This window comes from Carcharhinus amblyrhynchos, unplaced genomic scaffold (assembly GCF_965287045.1).
Source record: "Carcharhinus amblyrhynchos unplaced genomic scaffold, sCarAmb.v2.hapA scaffold_443, whole genome shotgun sequence".
In the NCBI taxonomy this organism is placed as follows: domain Eukaryota; kingdom Metazoa; phylum Chordata; class Chondrichthyes; order Carcharhiniformes; family Carcharhinidae; genus Carcharhinus; species Carcharhinus amblyrhynchos.
Genome location: NW_027650183.1, coordinates 1 through 27,920, shown reverse-complemented (window position 1 = coordinate 27,920; position 27,920 = coordinate 1). Strand labels below are relative to the sequence as shown.

Sequence of the window (27,920 nt, the reverse complement as noted above, 5' to 3'; positions counted from 1 at the left end):
GGGGTTACAGATAGTGTGACAAGAACCCAAATCCCGGTTGGGGCCTTTGTCATGTGTGCGCAACTTGGCTATCGGTCTCTGCTCAGAGACTGCGCTGTCGTGTATCGTGAAGGCCGCCTTGGAGAACGCTTACCCGAAGATCAGAGACTGAATGCCCATTAGTTCATTGTGGACAATGGTCTGTTTTGAGGTTGATTGAAGGCAAGAAGTGGGGCTGTGGCGATGGTCTTGGCGAGATGTTTGTCATCGATGACATGTTGAAGGCTTTGGAAAAGATGTCATAGCTTCTCCGCTCCAAGGAAGTACTGGAGGACGAAGGGTACTCTGTCCGCCGTGTCCCATGTTTGTCTTCTGAGGAGGTTGGTGCGGTTTTTCAATGTACAGAGACTTTTTACTGTGCCCACCCCAGTCCAACGCCGGCATCTCCACATCATGTCCTGGGAGTGTTTGATGGGGACAGTGTAGAGGGAGCTTTACTCTGTATCTAACCCCGTGCTGTCCCTGTCCTGGGAGTGTTTGATGGGGACAGTGTAGAGGGAGCTTTACTCTGTATCTAACCCCGTGCTGTACCTGTCCTGGGAGTGTTTGATGGGGACAGTGTAGAGGGAGCTTTACTCTGTATCTAACCCCGTGCTGTACCTGTCCTGGGAGTGTTTGATGGGGACAGTGTAGAGGGAGCTTTACTCTGTATCTAACCCCGTGCTGTCCCTGTCCTGGGAGTGTTTGATAGGGACAGTGTAGAGGGAGCTTTACTCTGTATCTAACCCCGTGCTGTCCCTGTCCTGGGAGTGTTTGATGGGGACAGTGTAGAGGGAGATTTACTCTGTATCTAACCCCGTGCTGTCCCTGTCCTGGGAGTGTTTGATAGGGACAGTGTAGAGGGAGCTTTACTCTGTATCTAACCCCGTGCTGTCCCTGTCCTGGGAGTGTTTGATGGGGACAGTGTAGAGGGAGATTTACTCTGTATCTAACCCCGTGCTGTACCTGTCCTGGGAGTGTTTGATGGGGACTGTATGGGGAAAATTTGCTCTCCTATCCTCTGGCTGTCTGGGCTGATGGGGATGGTAAGTAACTGTTCTTTGCTCTTTCACCCTGGCAGGTTGTGGAGGAGGGTCAGAGCCGTTACCTCAGCTGCCTGGGGGGTAGAAGCTTCCGGTCAGTGCGAGAACGATGGTGGTATATCGCCCTGAGCAAGTGTGGGGTATGTCAGTGCTTTCACAGTCTGCCTGTACCGGGGCACTCGCTGCCTGACCCTGCTCACTGTACCCCACCATCACCAGTGCCCATCTCTGTAACCTCCTCCAGTCCCCACAACCCTCCCTATCTGTGTAACCTCCTCCAGTCCCTACAACCCTCCCTATCTCTGTAACCTCCTCCAGTCCCCACAACCCTCCCTATCTCTGTAACCTCCTCCAGTCCCCACAACCCTCCCTATCTCTGTAAACCTCCTCCAGCCCCAACAACCCTCCCTCTCTCTGTAACCTCCTCCAGTCCCCACAACCCTCCCTATCTCTGTAAACCTCCTCCAGCCCCAACAACCCTCCCTCTCTCTGTAACCTCCTCCAGTCCTCACAACCCTCCCTATCTCTGTAACCTCCTCCAGTCTCTACAGCCCTCCCTATCTCTGTAACCTCCTCCAGTCCCTACAACCCTCCCTATCTCTGTAACCTCCTCCAGTCCCCACAACCCTCCCTATCTCTGTAACCTCCTCCAGTCCCCACAACCCTCCCTATCTCTGTAAACCTCCTCCAGTCCCCACAACCCTCCCTATCTCTGTAACCTCCTCCAGTCCCTACAACCCTCCCTATCTCTGTAACCTCCTCCAGTCCCCACAACCCTCCCTATCTCTGTAAACCTCCTCCAGTCCCCACAACCCTCCCTATCTCTGTAAACCTCCTCCAGTCCCTACAACCCTCCCTATCTCTGTAACCTCCTCCAGTCCCCACAACCCTCCCTATCTCTGTAAACCTCCTCCAGCCCCCACAACCCTCCCTATCTCTGTAACCTCCTTCAGCCCCTACAACCCTCCCTATCTCTGTAACCACCTCCAGTCCCTACAACCCTCCGTAACCTCCTCCAGCCCCTACAACCCTCCCTATCTCTGTAACCTCCTCCAGTATCTCTGCACTTCTCCAATTTTAGACTCTTGAACACCATGATTTTAGTAATTCCAATCACTCTGCTGCCGGAGTCCACGCCCTCAGCTGCCTTAGTGCCAGAATCCTTCCAAAACACTCCAACACTTTCCTTATTACAGACCCTCCTGAAGGTTTGACTTCTCTGCCCGAGTTTCCGATCAGCTGTCCTAGTTGTGACCGTTTGTGAAATTTGATCTCACACGTTTTGTTAAAGTTTAAAGTTCATTTATTAGTGTCACAAGTGGGCTCACGTTAACGCTGCAATGAAGTTACTGTGAAAATCCCCTAGTCGCCACACTCTGGCACCTGTTTGGATACGCAGTAAGGAAGGAGAGGGGGGAGCCACCCTCTCTTTTACTGGGGGCACCCCCTTTTTCATACAGGGGGCTCCCGATGTCCCCTGGGGGAGCAGGTTCTCCTCCCAACTTGCACCCACCCCCGTCCACCCTATTCCCTAGCATGGGGAGGGGGCTACCCCCTTCTCCCCATGTGATTAGCACTCTTCGTAATCCCTCCCCTCTCTCCTCTTCGGTCAGCAGGATGAGGTGATGAACAGAGGGCCCTCCACCCTCTCTCACTCTCTCTCTCTCTCTCCCTCTCTGTTGGACACAGGGCAGTGGGCTGGACCTCGAGTACGAGATGAGACTGACCAATGGACGGTCCTTTTGGACAGAGCAATTCTCAGCCGATGAGTTTGGTAAGGGAGAGGAATCCGACTCCAACTGCGGGGGGAGAGTGGGAGAACGGGAAGGAGGAGTGAGGGAGAGAGGGAAAGGGAGGAGGGGGGAGTGATGGGAGGAGGAGGGCGTGCGAGAGAAGGGGAGGGAGTGGAGGGTGTTAACAATGGGTTAACTGCAACCTTTCACTTTAGATCTAATTTGTATGTTAATTATTTAATAGTACTCACCGGGATATATAAAGGAGTTAGAGGTGGCTGTGGGTGTTGTGAAGTTGCAAAAGAGAATAAAGTGTTTGTGAAGCTGGATAAACGTACGGATGATTCTGGAATAGTGTAGATTCGATGGGCTTTAGATTGGCTTCACAGGTCAATGCAACATCGAGGGCCTGTACTGCGCTGTAATGTAATGTTCTATATTCTATGGACTTGCATCATCTTTTATTACTGGACGGCGAAGAGGCTTAACAGAGGAGAGGGAGAAGGGGGAGCCGAGGAGGGGAGGGGAGTGTGCAGAGAGTAGAATGGATGGGGAGAGAGAGACACAAAGGAATGGGGTAGAGGTATGGGATGGAAGGGAGAGAGAGAACAACAGGACATAGTGAAGGAAGGGGAGTGGATAGATAAATGTAAAGAGTGGGGAAGGGAAAAGGTGAGGGAGATGAGAAAGGAGCGAAAAGTGAAGGAGGGACAGCAAGAGAAAGAGTGAGAGAGAGAGCAGGGGAGCAAGATGGCAGCAAAAGATAGAGAAAGACAAAGCTATCGGCCTGGACTAGGTTCCCCGTCTCGTCCAGATGAGAGGACAGGGCCTGGACTTGAAGTGAGGGTGAATTCCGAGCCTGAGGCACGCGAAGGAGAGAATTGTGTCCAATCCTGGATGTCAAGGCCTTGGAGAAGGAAAGGGTGCAGAGAAGATTTCCCAGAACGCCACCAGGGCTGAAAGGCTCCAGTTATTGGGGAAAACCAGAAAGGCTTTTTCCATCTAAATGTGTGAAGTACTCCCGACAAGAGAGATGAGCGAGTGGCACAGATAGATCAATGATTTAGTTCTCATCACCGTCACAGGGACAAAGTTAAAAGGTGACAAAGGTAGCAGTAAATATCCCAGGGTGGGCAATATTTCAAAAAGACGGGCAGAGTGGGGAAGAGGAGCCCTGATAATGAAGGGTGGCATAAAGACATTAGTGAAAAAGGATCCGGTCTCAGAACATCGTGAAGTAGAATCAGTCAAAAAAACGCTGGTGGGGGTGAGCTGTAGTCTCCCGCTAACATAGTGAGCAGAGCGTTAAACAAATTATTGAAGTGTATAACGAAGGCAATGTAATAATCGTAAGAAATAAGGTTTGGAGGGTGACAAATCTTGGTATTGACTGGACCAATCAAGTTGGCATGGGTGCTCTCTAAGATGAATTTTGTGGAATTTTTTTTGGCCATTTCCTGGATTAATTCACCATGGAGCTGACTGTGGATAAAACTATCTTATATAATGCACTATCACATGGTGCAATGAAGCAAGGTTAATTGGCAGCGTCATAGTAGAAGATAGGAAATAGTGATCATAACGCCATTTTTGGGTTTGAAAGTGACAGCTTCCAATCACAAACAAGAATCTTAAACTTAAAAAGCCAATTGCATATGAGAGCTGATATGCGGGGTGGGGTGGCGGAGGCAACGCTCTAAGTCTGATTAGGTAAATAAACTAAAAGGCATGCAGTTAAATGGATAATTAGATTAAAAGGTACGGTAATAAATGAAGGGTGGGAAACATTTAAAGAAATAATTCAAAATGTTCAACAAAAACACATTCCACTGAAAAACAGAAGCTCTGACAGATCCATTTGAGGCTCACGAAGTGTGTTGCAAATAGTATTATGTTAAAAGAAGGAGTTTGTAATCCTGCAAAATACAGTAACAAGACTGAGGATTGGGAGTGTGTTAGAAACCAGCGAAGGGTCAGCAAAAAATTGATTCTAAAGGAAATAGGAGAGAAACTAGTCAGGAATATAAAAAACAGCTTCTAAAAGCTTTTTCAAGTACGCAAAAAGGAGAGTAGCTAAAGCAACTAATGTTCCATTAGAAGCAGAAACAGGAGAAACTATCATGGGGAATGAGTAAATGGCAGAGATGTTAAACAGATATTTTGTGCCTGTCTTCACAGATGAAGGGAAGTAGAGGGTAACCATGGGGATAAAGTGAATGAGGAAGTAAAGAAAGTTAATACTAGCAGAGAAAGGTTTCTGAAGAGATTAAAAGGTACTAAATTCCAACACGTCTGATAGTCCACATCCTGGGGTTCGAAGCAACAGTGCTGCAGAGATAGTGGGTGCCCTGGCCGTGATTTTCTGAATTTCCTTAGATGCTGGAACATTCCTGGCAGATTGGAACTGAGGGGGAGGGGAGAGAAATCAGAGAAACACAAGCCAGTCATTCAGAAAGGACACAGATTGAAGAGAATCAGGAAAAGAATCAGAGGGGGGAGATGAGGGGAATTAATTTGTTTTACCCGCAGCGAGTTGTTATGATCTGGAAGGTGCTGAATGAGTGCTGGAAGCAGATTCAAAAAGGGGAGAATTGGAGAAATACAAACAGACAGGTACAATTACAGGATAATTGGGTAAGGGTCGAAGGCGGGGATTGTTCCATTCAGAAGGCAGTAGAGGTACGATGGGTGGATTACCTGCCTGCAGTGCTGAGAGAGTCTGTGAGGGGCTGGCTGTGGGCCAGGGTTGTGCGATAAGGTTACAGACAGTGTTAGTGACCTTCCGTCTGCACGGGACGGGAATCCCAATTCCTCCGTCCGGTGATTCATCCAGAAGTTCCCTCCTTGTTTTTAACCTCTCCGCAGGGATCCTGGAGACAGACATCACCTTCCTGATGATATTCATCCTCGTTTTCCTCATCTCCTGCTTTTTTGCCTGTGAGTATTGCAGCCTTTGCGTGGCAAAGTGGGAATATCAGGGCATGGGGGAACATCAGATCCTGGGAATGGGGAATCAGATCCTGGGAATGGGGGGACTCTCCTGATGAAGGAGCAGTGCTCCAAAAGCTTGTGATACCAAATTAACCTGTTGGACTTTAACCTTCTTACCGTGTTTACCCCAGTCCAACGCCAGCATTTCCACATCATGGGAATGGGGGAATATCAGATCCTAGGAATGATGAGGGGATATCAGATCTTGGGTTTGGGGAATATCAGATCCTGGGAATGGGAGAGTACCAGATCGTGGGAATGGGGAATGTCTGCTCCTGGGAAGGGGGTACATCCTATTTTGGGAATGGAGGGTGGGGACATCTGATCCTAGCATTCCAACAGGGATGGGAGGATTGTGTAGTTTATCCAGTCCCAACAGTCGACAGGTTATTGCATTAGTTAAAATATTTAATTGGCCAGTTATTTACCGTCATCTTAGACCCAGAGTGGGAGAGACTTTAACCAGGCTTCTTTCAATAAACTCAGAATGACTGATTTATTATAAAACAAAACCTTTTTAAAACAAATTGCACAAACTAGTTAATACCTGATTGCAATGTGGCAGTATAACTACCTACCCCATTTTAAAGTTCTCCAGCATGCGCACACGCACACAAAGACCAAACAGATATGGGTCTGTGCCGCGGGGGGCAGTTGAAGAATGGACATTGGGCGGAAAAGGGATAAAGTGTGCAGGGTTTCGCTGCTGTCGATCTGGCGTACCCACGTATGAGGATAGATCTTTACTTCCAGTAGAAGCCTTGGAGGTATTCACCAACGGAGGTTCGGTGTGAAGGAACTTATAACTGGATCAATCCCACCCCCCCCCCTCGTCTCAGCCTGCCAGCTTCCCAAAGACAGATTTGTTGCATGAGATGATTGCCAACTGGACACCGACAATCTCACGGTTTTTGGGCAAGGCCAGAAGAGTGCGGGGTGGGCAGCTTTTCACTTTCTTGGTTCAGTTCCATCTGAATTCAAAATGGCGAGTTCAAAACTTAAAGCTCAACCCTGTCGTGTGGTTTCCTGTAAATCACCGGGGATTTGCCTTTAAGCTAGTTTTCCTATCTCCCCCCATCCTCTCCACTTCCCCCATCAATTAAAATAATTAGTGTGAACAAACAGCCCTTCCCCCATCGAGGACCATCCAGGGCAGGTAATTTCTTGGAAAAGGCATTGCTGCTTCCAGTCCAAAGGTGAACTTGTGACATTTGTAAAACTAAAAGTCCCAAGTGTCCAAATAATGCAATGTCCTTCCAAATTGTGAATGGAAAGTTCAGTTCCTGATGGTTTTCCCAATACTAGGAATATGGCAATATCAGATTTCAAGAATTTCAAGGGGGATATTAGATCCTGGGAATTGTGGGGGGGGAAGTGGCGAGTGGAATATCACATCCTGGGAATGGGGAGGATGTCAAATCCTGGGAATGGGGGGAGTGGAATATCAGATCCTGGGAATGGGGAGGATGTCAAATCCTGGGAATGAAGGAGGGGGAATATCAGATCCTGGGATTGGGGAGGATGTCAAATCCTGGGAATGGGGGAGTGGAATATCACATCCTGGGAATAGGGAGGATGTCAAATCCTGGGAATGGGGGGAGTGGAATATCAGATCCTGGAGTAGGAAGGACATCAAATTCTGGGGGAATGGGGGGAGTGGAATATCAGATCCTGGGAATAGGGAGGATGTCAAATCCTGGGAATGGAGGGAGTGGAATATCACATCCTGGGAATGGGGAGGATGTCAAATCCTGGGAATGGAGGGAGTGGAATATCAGATCCTGGGAATGAAGGAGGGGGAATATCAGATCCTGGGAATGGGGAGGATGTCAAATCCAAAGAAATGGGGGAGTGGAATATAAGATTCTCAGAATGAGGGGTGGGGTAATATCAGATCCTGGGAATAGTGGGGCGGGGCGGAATGTCACATCCGAAAATGAGGGATATGGGACCCCCGGATTGGGGGATATGGGATGCTGGGATTGTGGGAGAATAGTGCAGGGGATGATATAGGCCTTGATGGGTGTTTGTCTGATCCTCCCCTCTCTTCTTTTGAAGATTTGCTGAAATCGCGACTGCTCCTACACACCACGTACAAAATGTTCATGGCTTCAGCAGGGATGGAAGGTGAGTGATCGGAATCAACCTGGGTCAGAGACCAGGGATGACAGAGCCCGCCCCGGTAACATCTCTGCCCTGTTTCTGTCCTGGGAGTGTTTGATGGGAACAGTCTAGCGGGAGTTTTTGTGTGTTGGAAACGGGGTGAAGTCTGTTCTCGGTGTGCTGCTGTGTTTAGAGGGGGACCCGGTTTCGGGTGGCGTGAGTATGTCAGGCTTTGTGATTTCTCTTTTGCAGTTCTCAGTCTCATGTTCTTCTGCCTTTACTGGGGTCAGTACGCCACGGATGGAGTCGACAACTATGGAGTCAAGGTCCTTGGTGAGTGAGTGCCGCAGTCGCGGGGGGAGACTTCGGGGCCACGGGGGGGGGGGGAGGGGAGAGACTTGAGGGTCGCAGGGACGGGGTGGAGAGAGTTGGGGGCTGCGGGGGCAGGGAGATGGTGTGGGTGGGTGGGTGGAACAGCGGAAGGAGGCTGGCGATAGGTGAGGAGGGTGGGTTTTTGGGGGAGGGGCTGCCAGTGGTGAGTGAGCTCGGAGAGGGGCGGTGAGCACGGGAGGGTACAGGGAATGGGGGGGGGGGCGGTGTTGGGCAGGCATCCCAAGCTGGGAGGGGTGTGTGAGCGAAATGGGGGGGGGGGTTGACTTCAGTGCGATGGGAAGAGAGCGGGTTTATCAGGGGAGGGTTCACAGGGAGTGCCAGGCCTGTGGGCAGTGTTTGTAAATCGCTGATGGATTCTCTCCCCCACATTGTGACCTTCCTGTTTCTCCCACAGCAAAGCTCCTTTCCTCACTCAGCTTCCTGATCTTCCTGCTGATGCTCATCCTCCTCGGGAAAGGATTCACCGTCACCAGGTAGGTAGCCCACTTCCCGCGGCCCCCGTGAGACCCCCCGCTGCCTGTTGAAGTGATGGAGAGGGGATCTCAGTGCCTGCGGACAGCCCAAAGCCCCACGCAGCCAATGGAAGTAGATTGTTTATGTCCGATTATTCACCAGTCAAATCACGCTCAGTATGAAATCCTAAACAGCAACCTTAAAATAACCACATTAAAGTCCAACAGATTTATTTAGAACCACGAGCTTTCACAGCGCTGCTCCGAAGTTCCTGATGAAGGAGCAGTGCTTCGAAAGCTCGCGATTCCAAATAAACCTTTTGGACTTTAACCTGGAGTTCTGAGGCTTCTTACTGTGCTCACCCCAGTCCCCCACACTCAACTCCAAAAAAAAAACTGGATTTGATTATCTTGTTTCGGGGATAATATTGCACTCCCTCTGACAGTGCGGCACTCCCTCAGCACTGACCCTCTGACAGTGCGGCACTCCCTCAGTACTGACCCTCTGACAGTACGGCACTCCCTCAGCACTGACCCTCTGACAGTGCGGCACTCCCTCAGCACTGACCCTCTGACAGTGCGGCACTCCCTCAGCACTGACCCTCTGACGGTGCGGCGCTCCCTCAGCACTGACCCTCTGACAGTGCAGCACTCTCTCAGCACTGACCCTCTGACAGTGCGGCACTCCCTCGGCACTGACCCTCTGACGGTGCGGCGCTCCCTCAGCACTGACCCTCTGACAGTGCAGCACTCCCTCAGTACTGACCCTCTGACAGTGCGGCACTCCCTCAGTACTGACCCTCTGACAGTGCGGCACTCCCTCAGTACTGACCCTCTGACAGTGCGGCACTCCCTCAGTACTGACCCTCTGACGGTGCGGCACTCCCTCAGTACTGACCCTCTGACAGTGCAGCACTCCCTCAGCACTGACCCTCTGACAGTGCAGCACTCCCTCAGTACTGACCCTCTGACGGGACGATGCGGCGCTCCCTCAGCACTGACCCTCTGACAGTGCAGCACTCCCTCGGCACTGACCCTCTGACGGTGCGGCGCTCCCTCGGCACTGACCCTCTGACAGTGCAGCACTCCCTCAGTACTGACCCTCTGACGGTGCGGCACTCCCTCAGTACTGACCCTCTGACAGTGCAGCACTCCCTCAGTACTGACCCTCTGACAGTGCAGCACTCCCTCAGTACTGACCCTCTGACGGGACGGTGCGGCGCTCCCTCAGCACTGACCCTCTGACAGTGCAGCACTCCCTCAGTACTGACCCTCTGACAGTGCAGCACTCCCTCAGCACTGACCCTCTGACAGTGCAGCACTCCCTCAGCACTGACCCTCTGACAGTGCGGCACTCCCTCAGTACTGACCCTCTGACGGTGCAGCACTCCCTCAGCACTGACCCTCTGACGGTGCGGCACTCCCTCGGCACTGACCCTCTGACAGTGCAGCACTCCCTCAGCACTGACACTGGGGTTTGTATTTTGACTATTTTGTGTGATTGCAAGCCCTGTTATGGGGTGAAAGGTGGGAGGAGTGTTACAATTGGGCTAAAACAAAGTGTAGAGGAAGTGGGCAGAATGGCCTCCTCCTGCCCCTGTGGAGGGGGGCGGAATGGCCTCCTTTAGTCTGTGTGAATGATTTATTATAAGGTGCTAAGTGTAAACAGGCCCTTGTCCAATGCTCTCCTTTGTGTTTCTGTCCGTTTAGAGGTCGGATCAGCCACAGTGGGTCAGTCAAGCTAACGGTTTATATGACCCTCTATACCATCACACACGTCATCCTCTTCATCTATGAGGCAGAGGTGAGTCTGTTGGCCGCGACTGCCCCTCCCAGCCTGGGCTAAGCCGAATAGAGAATGCACGCAGTAAAAGCCCACATCAGATTGGCACTGCAGTGACTGACCTGCAGACCAATCCTTACACCCATAGCAGGGCAAGTTCACTGAGCCAGGTGTGTGCAGGCCGGGGAGTGGCGAGCTGAGGCATGGGGTTACACTGGCCAGAGGAGGTTGATTAGATCGATTCCAGAGTTGAGAGGTTTTCCTTGTGAAGAGAGATGATGTGGTACAGTGGTTAGTACTGCTGCCTCACAGCGCCAGGGAACCGGGTTCCATTCCCAGCTTGTCACTGTCTGTGCTGAGTCTGCACCTTCTCCCCATGTCTGTGTGGGTTTCCTCCGATTTCCTTCCATAGTCGGAAAGACATACTGGTTAGGGTGCATTGGCCGTGCTAAATTCTCCCAGTGTGGCCTGAACAGGCGCTGGGGTGTGACAACGAGGGGATTTTCACAGTAACTTCATTGCAGTGTTAACGTTAGCCGACTTGTGACACTAATAAATAAACTTAATGCTCAAACTGGGCTGTTTAGGCAGATACTCCCTGGACTTCAGAAGAACGAGAGGAGATTGAATTAAGGTGAACGAGATCAGGGGATTGACAAAGTGGATGTGGAGCGGGTATTTCCTCTTGTGGGTTGGGCAAAATGACAACAGAGATGAGAGCAATTACTTCTCTCAAAGCTGAAAGTTTATTTACTAGTGAGGCAAGTAGGCGTACGTTAGCAGCCGTGAAATCCCCCAGTCGCCACACTCCAGCGCCGGCTCGGGTTCACTCAGAGAGAATTTAACTGGGCCCCTAAGCAGAGGGTTGTGAGTCTGTGGAATTCACTGCCCCGGAGCGTGGTGGATGCCGGGGCAGTGAGTAAGTTTAAGGAAGAGGTGGGCAGATTTTTAATGAGCAAAGGTTTGAAGAGCTTTGGGCAGAGAGTGGAGTTGAGGCTGAGATGCGATCAGCCACAATTGGACTGAATGGCAGAGCAGGTGCGATGGGCTGAATGGCCAACTCCTGCTCCCAGTTCTAATTAATCTTATCATCCCTGGATTAGAGAGAGAGGGGGGAAATCAGCCAGGGTTCCTGCTCCTGATCACTGTCCAGTGATCCCTGGGTTAGAGAGCGAGAGGGGAAATCAGCCAGGGTTCCTGCTCCTGATCACTGTCCAGTGATCCCTGGGTTACAGAGAGAGAGGGGGGAAATCAGCCAGGGTTCCTGCTCCTGATCACTGTCCAGTGATCCCTGGGTTAGAGAGAGAGAGGGGGAAATCAGCCAGGGTTCCTGCTCCTGATCACTGTCCAGTGATCCCTGGGTTAGAGAGAGAGGAGGGAAATCAGCCAGGGTTCCTGCTCCTGATCACTGTCCAGTGATCCCTGGGTTAGAGAGAGAGAGGGGGAAATCAGCCAGGGTTCCTGCTCCTGATCACTGTCCAGTGATCCCTGGGTTAGAGAGAGAGGAGGGAAATCAGCCAGGGTTCCTGCTCCTGATCACTGTCCAGTGATCCCTGGGTTAGAGAGAGAGAGGGGGGAAATCAACCAGAGTTCCTGCTCCTGATCACTGTCCAGTGATCCCTGGGTTAGAGAGAGGGGGAATCAGCCAGGGTTCCTGCTCCTGATCACTGTCCAGTGATCCCTGGGTTAGAGAGAGAGAGGGGGGAAATCAACCAGAGTTCCTGCTCCTGATCACTGTCCAGTGATCCCTGGGTTAGAGAGAGAGAGGGGGGAAATCAACCAGAGTTCCTGCTCCTGATCACTGTCCAGTGATCCCTGGGTTAGAGAGAGGGGGAATCAGCCAGGGTTCCTGCTCCTGATCACTGTCCAGTGATCCCTGGGTTGGATTCATAGAAATCATAAAATCCCTGCAGTGCAGAAAGAGGCCCTTTGGCCCATCGAGTCTGGACCGACCACAATCCCACCCAGGCCCTACTTCCATATCCCTACATATTTACCTGCTAATCCCCCTAATTTACACATCTCAGGACACTAAGGGTAATTTTTAGCATGGCCAATCAACCTAACCCACACATCTTTGGGAGGAAACCGGAGCACCCGGAGGAAACCCATGTAGACACGAGGAGAACGTGCAAACTCCACACAGACAGTGATCCGAGCTGGGAATTGAACCCAGGTCCCTGGAGCTGTGAAGCAGCAGTGCTAACTACTGTGCTGCCCCTTAGGGGAAATCAGCCAGGGTTCCTGCTCCTGATCACTGTCCAGTGATCCCTGGGTTACAGAGAGGGGGGAAATCAGCCAGGGTTCCTGCTCCTGATCACTGTCCAGTGATCCCTGGGTTACAGAGAGAGAGGGGGAATCAGCCAGAGTTCCTGCTCCTGATCACTGTCCAGTGATCCCTGGGTTACAGAGAGAGAGGGGGAATCAGCCAGAGTTCCTGCTCCTGATCACTGTCCAGTGATCCCTGGGTTAGAGAGAGAGAGGGGGGAAATCAGCCAGGGTTCCTGCTCCTGATCACTGTCCAGTGATCCCTGGGTTAGAGAGAGAGAGGGGGGAAATCAGCCAGGGTTCCTGCTCCTGATCACTGTCCAGTGATCCCTGGGTTACAGAGAGAGAGGGGAAATCAGCCAGGGTTCATAGAACATAGAACATAGAACACTACAGCACAAACAGGCCCTTCGGCCCACGAGTTGCGCCGATCACATCAACACTTACCAATACATAGACCTATCTATAACCCCCAATCCCATTAAATCCCATATACTCATCCAGAAGTCTTTTAAAAGACCCCAGCGAGTTCGCCTCCACCACCACTGACGGCAGCCGATTCCATTCACTCACCACCCTCTGAGTGAAAAACTTACCCCTAACATCAATTCTGTACTTGCCTCCCCGCACCTTCAACCTGTGTCCTCTCGTAGCGACCATTTCAGCCCTGGGAAATAGCCTCCGAGAATCCACCCTTTCTATTCCTCTCAACATTTAATAAACCTCTATCAGGTCGCCTCTCCACCTTCGTCTCTCCAGGGAGAAGAGTCCCAGCTCCCTCAACCTATCTTCATAAGGCATGCCTCCCAATCCAGGCAACATCCTTGTTCCTGCTCCTGATCACTGTCCAGTGATCCCTGGGTTACAGAGAGAGAGGGGAAATCAGCCAGGGTTCCTGCTCCTGATCACTGTCCAGTGATCCCTGGGTTACAGAGAGAGAGGGGGGAAATCAGCCAGGGTTCCTGCTCCTGATCACTGTCCAGTGATCCCTGGGTTACAGAGAGAGAGGGGGGAAATCAGCCAGGGTTCCTGCTCCTGATCACTGTCCAGTGATCCCTGGGTTAGAGAAAGAGAGGGGGAAATCAGCCAGGGTTCCTGCTCCTGATCACTGTCCAGTGATCCCTGGGTTAGAGAGAGAGGGGGGAAATCAGCCAGGGTTCCTGCTCCTGATCACTGTCCAGTGATCCCTGGGTTAGAGAGAGAGGGGGGAAATCAGCCAGGGTTCCTGCTCCTGATCACTGTCCAGTGATCCCTGGGTTGGATTCATAGAAATCATAAAATCCCTGCAGTGCAGAAAGAGGCCCTTTGGCCCATCGAGTCTGGACCGACCACAATCCCACCCAGGCCCTACTTCCATATCCCTACATATTTACCTGCTAATCCCCCTAATTTACACATCTCAGGACACTAAGGGTAATTTTTAGCATGGCCAATCAACCTAACCCACACATCTTTGGGAGGAAACCGGAGCACCCGGAGGAAACCCATGTAGACACGAGGAGAACGTGCAAACTCCACACAGACAGTGATCCGAGCTGGGAATTGAACCCAGGTCCCTGGAGCTGTGAAGCAGCAGTGCTAACTACTGTGCTGCCCCTTAGGGGAAATCAGCCAGGGTTCCTGCTCCTGATCACTGTCCAGTGATCCCTGGGTTACAGAGAGAGGGGGGAAATCAGCCAGGGTTCCTGCTCCTGATCACTATCCAGTGATCCCTGGGTTAGAGAGAGAGAGGGGGGAAATCAGCCAGGGTTCCTGCTCCTGATCACTGTCCAGTGATCCCTGGGTTAGAGAGAGAGCGGGGAAAATCAGCCAGGGTTCCTGCTCCTGATCACTATCCAGTGATCCCTGGGTTAGAGAGAGAGAGGGGGGAAATCAGCCAGGGTTCCTGCTCCTGATCACTATCCAGTGATCCCTGGGTTAGAGAGAGAGGGGGGAAATCAGCCAGGGTTCCTGCTCCTGATCACTATCCAGTGATCCCTGGGTTAGAGAGAGAGCGGGGAAAATCAGCCAGGGTTCCTGCTCCGGATCAGGTCATGGACACAGTTGATGAGAGCTGGGACTGTTAGGGGGTTTAGCATTCCTGAACAGAATGCATGAAAACTAACTAAAGGACAAAAAAGAAATTAAAGAGAAAAATGAAATTCTTATCTTTATCTGCAGGGACTGGAAGCCACAGGGATGAGAATTTTGTTACAGATGGACAGAATTCTCTGTTCTTTCCCTCCATTTTGCGCAATCTTCTCTCTCTCATTGCCTCCCCACTTTCTCCCACACTCTTAGCGTCCCTCATGTCCCATATTTCCATCACACCTTCCGGCAACACTTTCCCCATCTCCTCCGCCTGCCCTAACACACTGCTCTCACACTCTTTCTATCCCTCCCTCCCCCTCCTGTGTCTCTCTCACACTCTCCCCGTCTCTCTCTCTCTCTCACACTCTCCCCATCTCTCTCTCTCTGTCACACTCTCCCCATTAAAAGCGGAGGAATTTAGAGTAGCTAAGAGTAGTGGGCGAGAAGAGGATTGGGAGAGGTTTAAATGTCAACAAAGATTGACAAAGAAGTTGATAAAGAAGGGTAGGAGAAACTATGAAGCTGGGCTAGCGCTTAATATAAAAAAGGATAGCAAGAGTTTTTATAAATATATAAAAAGGAAGAGCCTGGCTAGGGTGAATGTTGGTCCTTTAGAGGATGAGAAAGGGGACCTAGTGGTAGGGGATGGGGATATGGCTAAGGTATTGAATAACTTTTTTGTTTCTGTCTTCACGGAGGAGGACGTGAATAATTTGCCGGGTGTTAGCGATGGAAAGGTGGTAGGACTGGAGGGTCTTAATGACATTGCTGTTACTAGAGAGGCGGTGCTCGACAGACTGGAGGGGCTGATTGTGGACAAGTCCCCAGGACCGGATGGAATGCATCCGAGGGTTCTGAAAGAAATGGCGGAGGTGATAGTGGATGCCTTGGTGGTTATTTTCCAGACGTTGCTGGATTCCGGGGAAGTGCCGGATGATTGGAAAACAGCTAATGTTACGCCGTTGTTTAAGAAGGGTGCCAGGCAAAAGGCGGGGAATTATAGGCCGGTTAGTTTAACGTCTGTGGTAGGTAAAATGTTAGAATCTGTCATTAAGGAGGAAATTGCGAGGCATCTTGAAGGGAATTGGTTGATAGAGCAGACACAGCACAGTTTCATTAAAGGGAAGTTGTGTCTGACAAATTTACTGGAGTTCTATGAGGATGTGTCTAGGGCGGTGGATAGAGGAGAGCCGGTGGATGTGGTCTTTCTAGATTTTCAGAAGGCGTTTGACAAAGTACCTCATGAGGTTATTGCAGAAGGTCGAGGGACATGGAGTTGGGGGTAGGGTGTTAGCGTGGATAGAGGATTAGTTGTCAAATAGGAGGCAGAGAGTGGGGGTCAATGGGTGCTATTCGGATTGGCGGATGGTGACTAGTGGAGTGCCCCAGGGGTCGGTGCTGGGGCCTCAGCTTTTTACCATTTATATAGATGATCTGGAGGAGGGAACCGAGTGTAGGGTGTTGAAATTTGCTGATGACACCAAGATTGGGGGAACGGCGAATTCTGCGGAGGGTGTGGAGAGTCTGCAGAAGGATCTAGATAGGCTGGGCGAATGGGCCAGGAAATGGCAAATGGAATTTAATGTTGGCAAGTGTGAGGTGGTACACTTTGGTAGGAAGAATGGTAGGAAGGATTATTACTTACGGGGCGAAAAACTGCAGCAGGTGACGGTGCAGAGGGACCTCGGGGTCCTTGTGCATGAGTCGCAAAAACCCAGCTTGCAGGTGCAGCAGGTGGTCAGGAAGGCGAATGGGATGCTGGCCTTCATAGCGAGGGGGATTGAATATAAAAGTAGGGAGGTCTTGCTGCAGCTGTATAGGGCATTGGTGAGGCCGCAGCTGGAGTACTGTGTGCAGTTTTGGGCGCCGCACCTGCGCAAAGATATTTTGGCCTTGGAGGGAGTGCAGAGGAGGTTTACTAGGCTGATACCGGAGTTGAGGGGGTTGAGCTATGAGGAGAGGCTGAATAAACTGGGCTTGTACTCATTAGAGTTGAGAAGAATGAGGGGAGATCTCATTGAGACGTTTAAGATGATGAATGGGATGGATAGGATAGAGGTGGAGAGACTCTTCCCGCTCAAAAAAGACAGTAGGACTAGGGGGCACAGCCTCAAGATAAAAGGGGGGCGGTTTAGAACGGAGTTGAGGAGGAACTTCTTCACTCAAAGGGTGGTGAATCTCTGGAATTCTCTGCCCATTGAAGTGGTGGAGGCTGCCTCGCTAAATATTTTTAAGACGCGGGTTGATGGGTTTTTGATAAGAGAGGGGATTAAGGGTTATGGGGAGAAAGCGGGAAAGTGGAACTGAGCCACGACAGATCAGCCATGATCTTATTGAATGGAGGGGCAGGCTCGAAGGGCTAGATGGCCTACTCCTGCTCCTATTTCTTATGTTCTCTCTCTGTCACACTCTCCCCGTCTCTCTCTCTGTCACACTCTCCCCGTCTCTCTCTCTGTCACACTCTCCCCGTCTCTCTCTCTGTCACACTCTCCCCGTCTCTCTCTCTCTGTCACACTCTCCCCGTCTCTCTCTCTCTGTCACACTCTCCCCGTCTCTCTCTCTCTGTCACACTCTCCCCGTCTCTCTCTCTCTGTCACACTCTCCCCGTCTCTCTCTCTCTGTCACACTCTCCCCGTCTCTCTCTCTCTGTCACACTCTCCCCGTCTCTCTCTCTCTGTCACACTCTCCCCGTCTCTCTCTCTCTGTCACACTCTCCCCGTCTCTCTCTCTCTGTCACACTCTCCCCGTCTCTCTCTCTCTGTCACACTCTCCCCGTCTCTCTCTCTCTGTCACACTCTCCCCGTCTCTCTCTCTCTGTCACACTCTCCCCGTCTCTCTCTCTCTGTCACACTCTCCCCGTCTCTCTCTCTCTGTCACACTCTCCCCGTCTCTCTCTCTCTGTCACACTCTCCCCGTCTCTCTCTCTCTGTCACACTCTCCCCGTCTCTCTCTCTCTGTCACACTCTCCCCGTCTCTCTCTCTCTGTCACACTCTCCCCGTCTCTCTCTCTCTGTCACACTCTCCCCGTCTCTCTCTCTCTGTCACACTCTCCCCGTCTCTCTCTCTCTGTCACACTCTCCCCGTCTCTCTCTCTCTGTCACACTCTCCCCGTCTCTCTCTCTCTGTCACACTCTCCCCGTCTCTCTCTCTCTGTCACACTCTCCCCGTCTCTCTCTCTCTGTCACACTCTCCCCGTCTCTCTCTCTCTGTCACACTCTCCCCGTCTCTCTCTCTCTGTCACACTCTCCCCGTCTCTCTCTCTCTGTCACACTCTCCCCGTCTCTCTCTCTCTGTCACACTCTCCCCGTCTCTGTCTCCAAGTTCTGATCCACGGTATCTTTGTCTCAGTTTTTTGATCCAGGTCAGGTGCTGTACACCTATGAATCTCCGGTGGGATACAGTCTGATTGTGCTGCAGTTTGTAGCCTATGTCTGGTTCTGTTACGCTGTTTATACCACACTGAAGCACTACCCCGAGAAACAGACATTTTACATCCCATTCTTCGCTGCTTACACACTCTGGTAAGTAACATCACACTCAGACCTATCCCCCGACACTACCACAGCCCTCACACTCCCCCCACCCCCCCGACACTATCACACTCCCCCCACCCCCCGACACTATCACACTCACACTCCCCCCACCCCCCGACACTATCACACTCCCCCCACCCCCCGACACTATCACACTCACACTCCCCCCACCCCCCGACACTATCACACTCACACTCCCCCCACCCCCCGACACTATCACACTCACACTCCCCGCACCCCCCGACACTATCACACTCACACTCCCCGCACCCCCCGACACTATCACACTCACACTCCCCGCACCCCCCGACACTATCACACTCACACTCCCCCCACCCCCCCGACACTATCACACTCACACTCCCCCCACCCCCCCGACACTATCACACTCACACTCCCCCCACCCCCCGACACTATCACACTCACACTCCCCGCACCCCCCGACACTATCACACTCACACTCCACCCACCCCCCCGACACTATCACACTCACACTCCCCCCACCCCCCCGACACTATCACACTCACACTCCCCCCACCCCCCGACACTATCACACTCACACTCCCCCCCCGACACTATCACACTCCCCCCACCCCCCGACACTATCACACTCACACTCCCCCCACCCCCCCGACACTATCACACTCACACTCCCCCCACCCCCCCGACACTATCACACTCACACTCCCCCCACCCCCCGACACTATCACACTCACACTCCCCCCACCCCCCGACACTATCACACTCACACTCCCCGCACCCCCCGACACTATCACACTCACACTCCCCCCACCCCCCTGACACTATCACACTCCCCCCACCCCCCTGACACTATCACACTCCCCCCACCCCCCCGACACTATCACACTCCCCCCACCCCCCCGACACTATCACACTCCCCCCACCCCCCCGACACTATCACACTCCCCCCCACCCCCCCGACACTATCACACTCCCCCCCCCCCCCCGACACTATCACACTCCCCCCCCCCGACACTATCACACTCACACACGTCCCCCCGACACTATCACACTCACACACGTCCCCCCCCGACACTATCACACTCACACACGTCCCCCCCCGACACTATCACACTCACACACGTCCCCCCCGACACTATCACACTCACACACGTCCCCCCCGACACTATCACACTCACACACGTCCCCCCCCGACACTATCACACTCACACACGTCCCCCCCGACACTATCACACTCACACACGCCCCCCCCGACACTATCACACTCACACACGTCCCCCCCGACACTATCACACTCACACACGCCCCCCCCGACACTATCACACTCACACACGTCCCCCCCGACACTATCACACTCCCCCCACGCCCCCGACACTATCACACTCACACACGTCCCCCCCCCCCGACACTATCACACTCCCCCCACGCCCCCGACACTATCACACTCACACACGTTCCCCCCCCGACACTATCACACTCACACACGTCCCCCCCCCCCCCGACACTATCACACTCCCCCCACGCCCCCGACACTATCACACTCACACACGTTCCCCCCCCGACACTATCACACTCACACACGTCCCCCCCCCCCCCCCCGACACTATCACACTCACACTCCCCCCACCCCCCGACACTATCACACTCACACTCCCCCCACCCCCCGACACTATCACACTCACACTCCCCCCACCCCCCCAACACTATCACACTCACACTCCCCCCACCCCCCGACACTATCACACTCACACTCCCCCCACCCCCCCAACACTATCACACTCACACTCCCCCCACCCCCCCGACACTATCACACTCCCCCCACCCCCCCGACACTATCACACTCCCCCCACCCCCCCGACACTATCACACTCCCCCCACCCCCCGGACACTATCACACTCCCCCCACCCCCCCGACACTATCACACTCCCCCCACCCCCCCGACACTATCACACTCCCCCCACCCCCCAACACTATCACACTCCCCCCACCCCCCGACACTATCACACTCCCCCCACCCCCCCGACACTATCACACTCACACTCCCCCCACCCCCCCGACACTATCACACTCCCCCCACCCCCCCGACACTATCGCACTCCCCCAACCCCCCGGACACTATCACACTCACACTCCCCCCACCCCCCGACACTATCACACTCCCCCCACCCCCCCGACACTATCACACTCACACTCCCCCCACCCCCCCCAACACTATCACACTCCCCCCACCCCCCCGACACTATCACACTCCCCCCACCCCCCCGACACTATCACACTCCCCCCACCCCCCGACACTATCACACTCACACTCCCCCCACCCCCCGACACTATCACACTCCCCCCACCCCCCCGACACTATCACACTCACACTCCCCCCACCCCCCCCAACACTATCACACTCCCCCCACCCCCCTGACACTATCACACTCCCCCCACCCCCCCGACACTATCACACTCCCCCCACCCCCCCGACACTATCACACTCCCCCCACCCCCCCGACACTATCACACTCCCCCCACCCCCCCGACACTATCACACTCCCCCCACCCCCCCGACACTATCACACTCCCCCCACCCCCCCGACACTATCACACTCCCCCCACCCCCCCGACACTATCACACTCCCCCCACCCCCCCGACACTATCACACTCCCCCCACCCCCCCGACACTATCACACTCCCCCCACCCCCCCGACACTATCACACTCCCCCCACCCCCCCGACACTATCACACTCCCCCCACCCCCCCGACACTATCACACTCCCCCCACCCCCCCGACACTATCACACTCCCCCCACCCCCCCGACACTATCACACTCCCCCCCCCCCCGACACTATCACACTCCCCCCCCCCCCCCCGACACTATCACACTCACACACGTCCCCCCGACACTATCACACTCACACACGTCCCCCCCCGACACTATCACACTCACACACGTCCCCCCCGACACTATCACACTCACACACGTGTCCCCCCCCCGACACTATCACACTCCCCCCACGCCCCCGACACTATCACACTCACACACGTCCCCCCCCCGACACTATCACACTCCCCCCACGCCCCCGACACTATCACACTCACACACGTTCCCCCCGACACTATCACACTCACACACGTCCCCCCCCCCCCCGACACTATCACACTCCCCCCACGCCCCCGACACTATCACACTCACACACGTTCCCCCCCCGACACTATCACACTCACACACGTCCCCCCCCCCCCCGACACTATCACATTCCCCCCACGCCCCCGACACTATCACACTCACACACGTCCCCCCCCGACACTATCACATTCCCCCACGCCCCCGACACTATCACACTCACACACGTTCCCCCCCCGACACTATCACACTCACACACGTCGTCCCCCCCCGACACTATCACATTCCCCCCACCCCCCCGACACTATCACACTCACACACGTCCCCCCCCCCACCCCCCGACACTATCACACTCACACTCCCCCCACCCCCCGACACTATCACACTCACACTCCCCCCACCCCCCGACACTATCACACTCACACTCCCCCCACCACCCCAACACTATCACACTCACACTCCCCCCACCCCCCGACACTATCACACTCACACTCCCCCCACCCCCCCAACACTATCACACTCCCCCCACCCCCCCGACACTATCACACTCCCCCCACCCCCCCGACACTATCACACTCCCCCCACCCCCCGACACTATCACACTCCCCCCACCCCCCCGACACTATCACACTCCCCCCACCCCCCGACACTATCACACTCCCCCCACCCCCCCGACACTATCACACTCACACTCCCCCCACCCCCCGACACTATCACACTCCCCCCACCCCCCCGACACTATCACACTCACACTCCCCCCACCCCCCCGACACTATCACACTCACACACGTCCCCCCCCCCCGACACTATCACACTCCCCCCACCCCCCGACACTATCACACTCCCCCCACCCCCCGACACTATCACACTCCCCCCACCCCCCGACACTATCACACTCCCCCCACCCCCCGACACTATCACACTCCCCCCACCCCCCCGACACTATCACACTCCCCCCCCCCGACACTATCACACTCCCCCCCCCGACACTATCACACTCACACACGTCCCCCCCCCCCGACACTATCACACTCCCCCCACGCCCCCGACACTATCACACTCACACACGTTCCCCCCCCGACACTATCACACTCCCCCCCCCCGACACTATCACACTCACACACGTCCCCCCCCCCGACACTATCACACTCACACACGTCCCCCCCCCGACACTATCACACTCCCCCCACCCCCCCCGACACTATCACACTCACACACGTCCCCCCCCGACACTATCACACTCACACTCCCCCCACCCCCCGACACTATCACACTCACACTCCCCCCACCCCCCCGACACTATCACACTCACACTCCCCCCACCCCCCGACACTATCACACTCACACTCCCCCCACCCCCCGACACTATCACACTCCCCCCACCCCCCCGACACTATCACACTCACACTCCCCCCCACCCCCCCAACACTATCACACTCCCCCCACCCCCCTGACACTATCACACTCCCCCCACCCCCCCGACACTATCACACTCCCCCCACCCCCCCGACACTATCACACTCCCCCCACCCCCCTGACACTATCACACTCCCCCCACCCCCCCGACACTATCACACTCCCCCCACCCCCCCGACACTATCACACTCCCCCCACCCCCCCGACACTATCACACTCCCCCCACCCCCCCGACACTATCACACTCCCCCCCCCCCCCCGGCACTATCACACTCCCCCCCCCCCCCCCCCGACACTATCACACTCACACACGTCCCCCCGACACTATCACACTCACACACGTCCCCCCCCGACACTATCACACTCACACACGTCCCCCCCGACACTATCACACTCACACACGTCCCCCCCCCCCCGACACTATCACACTCCCCCCACGCCCCCGACACTATCACACTCACACACGTCCCCCCCCGACACTGTCACACTCCCCCCACCCCCCCGACACTATCACACTCACACACGTTTCCCCCCCCCCCCCCGACACTATCACACTCACACTCCCCCCACCCCCCGACACTATCACACTCACACTCCCCCCCACCCCCCGACACTATCACACTCACACTCCCCCCACCCCCCCAACACTATCACACTCACACTCCCCCCACCCCCCGACACTATCACACTCACACTCCCCCCACCCCCCCAACACTATCACACTCACACTCCCCCCACCCCCCCAACACTATCACACTCACACTCCCCCCACCCCCCCGACACTATCACACTCCCCCCACCCCCCCGACACTATCACACTCCCCCCACCCCCCCGACACTATCACACTCCCCCCACCCTCCCGACACTATCACACTCCCCCCACCCCCCGACACTATCACACTCCCCCCACCCCCCCGACACTATCACACTCACACTCCCCCCACCCCCCGACACTATCACACTCCCCCCACCCCCCCGACACTATCACACTCACACTCCCCCCACCCCCCCAACACTATCACACTCACACACGTCCCCCCCCCCGACACTATCACACTCCCCCCACCCCCCGACACTATCACACTCCCCCCACCCCCCCGACACTATCACACTCCCCCCCCGACACTATCACACTCCCCCCCCCGACACTATCACACTCACACACGTCCCCCCCCCCCCGACACTATCACACTCCCCCCACGCCCCCGACACTATCACACTCACAAATGTTCCCCCCCCGACACTATCACACTCCCCCCCCCCGACACTATCACACTCACACTCCCCCCACCCCCCGACACTATCACACTCACACTCCCCGCACCCCCCGACACTATCACACTCACACTCCCCGCACCCCCCGACACTATCACACTCACACTCCCCGCACCCCCCGACACTATCACACTCACACTCCCCCCACCCCCCCGACACTATCACACTCACACTCCCCCCACCCCCCCGACACTATCACACTCACACTCCCCCCACCCCCCGACACTATCACACTCACACTCCCCGCACCCCCCGACACTATCACACTCACACTCCCCCCACCCCCCCGACACTATCACACTCACACTCCCCCCACCCCCCCGACACTATCACACTCACACTCCCCCCACCCCCCGACACTATCACACTCACACTCCCCCCCCGACACTATCACACTCCCCCCACCCCCCGACACTATCACACTCACACTCCCCCCACCCCCCCGACACTATCACACTCACACTCCCCCCACCCCCCCGACACTATCACACTCACACTCCCCCCACCCCCCGACACTATCACACTCACACTCCCCCCACCCCCCGACACTATCACACTCACACTCCCCGCACCCCCCGACACTATCACACTCACACTCCCCCCACCCCCCCCAACACTATCACACTCCCCCCACCCCCCTGACACTATCACACTCCCCCCACCCCCCCGACACTATCACACTCCCCCCACCCCCCCGACACTATCACACTCCCCCCACCCCCCCGACACTATCACACTCCCCCCACCCCCCCGACACTATCACACTCCCCCCCCCCCGACACTATCACACTCCCCCCCCCCGACACTATCACACTCACACACGTCCCCCCGACACTATCACACTCACACACGTCCCCCCCCGACACTATCACACTCACACACGTCCCCCCCCGACACTATCACACTCACACACGTCCCCCCCGACACTATCACACTCACACACGTCCCCCCCCGACACTATCACACTCACACACGTCCCCCCCCGACACTATCACACTCACACACGTCCCCCCCGACACTATCACACTCACACACGCCCCCCCCGACACTATCACACTCACACACGTCCCCCCCGACACTATCACACTCACACACGTCCCCCCCGACACTATCACACTCCCCCCACGCCCCCGACACTATCACACTCACACACGTCCCCCCCCCCCGACACTATCACACTCCCCCCACGCCCCCGACACTATCACACTCACACACGTTCCCCCCCCGACACTATCACACTCACACACGTCCCCCCCCCCCGACACTATCACACTCCCCCCACGCCCCCGACACTATCACACTCACACACGTTCCCCCCCCGACACTATCACACTCACACACGTCCCCCCCCCCCCCCCGACACTATCACACTCACACTCCCCCCACCCCCCGACACTATCACACTCACACTCCCCCCACCCCCCGACACTATCACACTCACACTCCCCCCACCCCCCCAACACTATCACACTCACACTCCCCCCACCCCCCGACACTATCACACTCACACTCCCCCCACCCCCCCAACACTATCACACTCACACTCCCCCCACCCCCCCGACACTATCACACTCCCCCCACCCCCCCGACACTATCACACTCCCCCCACCCCCCCGACACTATCACACTCCCCCCACCCCCCGGACACTATCACACTCCCCCCACCCCCCCGACACTATCACACTCCCCCCACCCCCCCGACACTATCACACTCCCCCCACCCCCCAACACTATCACACTCCCCCCACCCCCCGACACTATCACACTCCCCCCACCCCCCCGACACTATCACACTCACACTCCCCCCACCCCCCCCAACACTATCACACTCCCCCCACCCCCCCGACACTATCACACTCCCCCCACCCCCCCGACACTCTCACACTCCCCCCACCCCCCGACACTATCAAACTCACACTCCCCCCACCCCCCGACACTATCACACTCCCCCCACCCCCCCGACACTATCACACTCCCCCCACCCCCCCAACACTATCACACTCCCCCCCACCCCCCCGACACTATCACACTCCCCCCACCCCCCGACACTATCACACTCCCCCCACCCCCCCGACACTATCACACTCCCCCCACCCCCCCGACACTATCACACTCCCCCCACCCCCCCGACACTATCACACTCCCCCCACCCCCCCGACACTATCACACTCCCCCCACCCCCCCGACACTATCACACTCCCCCCACCCCCCCGACACTATCACACTCCCCCCACCCCCCCGACACTATCACACTCCCCCCACCCCCCCGACACTATCACACTCCCCCCACCCCCCCGACACTATCACACTCCCCCCCCCCCCCGACACTATCACACTCCACCGTGCCCCCCCCCCGACACTATCACACTCACACACGTCCCCCCGACACTATCACACTCACACACGTCCCCCCCCGACACTATCACACTCACACACGTCCCCCCCGACACTATCACACTCACACACGTGTCCCCCCCCCCGACACTATCACACTCCCCCCACGCCCCCGACACTATCACACTCACACACGTCCCCCCCCCGACACTATCACACTCCCCCCACGCCCCCGACACTATCACACTCACACACGTTCCCCCCCGACACTATCACACTCACACACGTCCCCCCCCCCCCCGACACTATCACACTCCCCCCACGCCCCCGACACTATCACACTCACACACGTTCCCCCCCCGACACTATCACACTCACACACGTCCCCCCCCCCCCCCCGACACTATCACATTCCCCCCACGCCCCCGACACTATCACACTCACACACGTCCCCCCCCGACACTATCACATTCCCCCCAAGCCCCCGACACTATCACACTCACACACGTTCCCCCCCCGACACTATCACACTCACACACGTCGTCCCCCCCCGACACTATCACATTCCCCCCACCCCCCCGACACTATCACACTCACACACGTCCCCCCCCCACCCCCCGACACTATCACACTCACACTCCCCCCACCCCCCGACACTATCACACTCACACTCCCCCCACCCCCCGACACTATCACACTCACACTCCCCCCACCACCCCAACACTATCACACTCACACTCCCCCCACCCCCCGACACTATCACACTCACACTCCCCCCACCCCCCCAACACTATCACACTCACACTCCCCCCACCCCCCTGACACTATCACACTCCCCCCACCCCCCGACACTATCACACTCCCCCCACCCCCCCGACACTATCACACTCCCCCCACCCCCCGACACTATCACACTCCCCCCACCCCCCCGACACTATCACACTCCCCCCACCCCCCGACACTATCACACTCCCCCCACCCCCCCGACACTATCACACTCACACTCCACCCACCCCCCGACACTATCACACTCCCCCCACCCCCCCGACACTATCACACTCACACTCCCCCCACCCCCCCAACACTATCACACTCACACACGTCCCCACCCCCCGACACTATCACACTCCCCCCACCCCCCGACACTATCACACTCCCCCCACCCCCCGACACTATCACACTCCCCCCACCCCCACACACCCCCCCGACACTATCACACTCCCCCCCCCCCCGACACTATCACACTCCCCCCCCCGACACTATCACACTCCCCCCCCCGACACTATCACACTCCCCCCCCCGACACTATCACACTCACACACGTCCCCCCCCCCCCGACACTATCACACTCCCCCCACGCCCCCGACACTATCACACTCACACACGTTCCCCCCCCCCGACACTATCAC

At 55.9% G+C, this 27,920-nt stretch overlaps 1 protein-coding gene across 1 annotated transcript in view; it reads left to right on the top strand.

Moving 5' to 3' along the window:
* The window catches only part of tmem145 (transmembrane protein 145), a 32,440-nt gene extending 14,061 nt beyond the window's left edge, over window positions 1-18,379 (top strand). The window contains exons 5-12 of the mRNA XM_080183847.1: window positions 1,100-1,201; window positions 2,751-2,835; window positions 5,660-5,731; window positions 7,844-7,912; window positions 8,141-8,221; window positions 8,676-8,754; window positions 10,444-10,537; window positions 18,203-18,379. Coding sequence (XP_080039973.1) covers window positions 1,100-1,201; window positions 2,751-2,835; window positions 5,660-5,731; window positions 7,844-7,912; window positions 8,141-8,221; window positions 8,676-8,754; window positions 10,444-10,537; window positions 18,203-18,379 — 759 coding nt within the window. The remainder of the gene's footprint in view (window positions 1-1,099; window positions 1,202-2,750; window positions 2,836-5,659; window positions 5,732-7,843; window positions 7,913-8,140; window positions 8,222-8,675; window positions 8,755-10,443; window positions 10,538-18,202) is intronic.
* The last annotated feature ends 9,541 nt before the right edge of the window (window positions 18,380-27,920 follow it).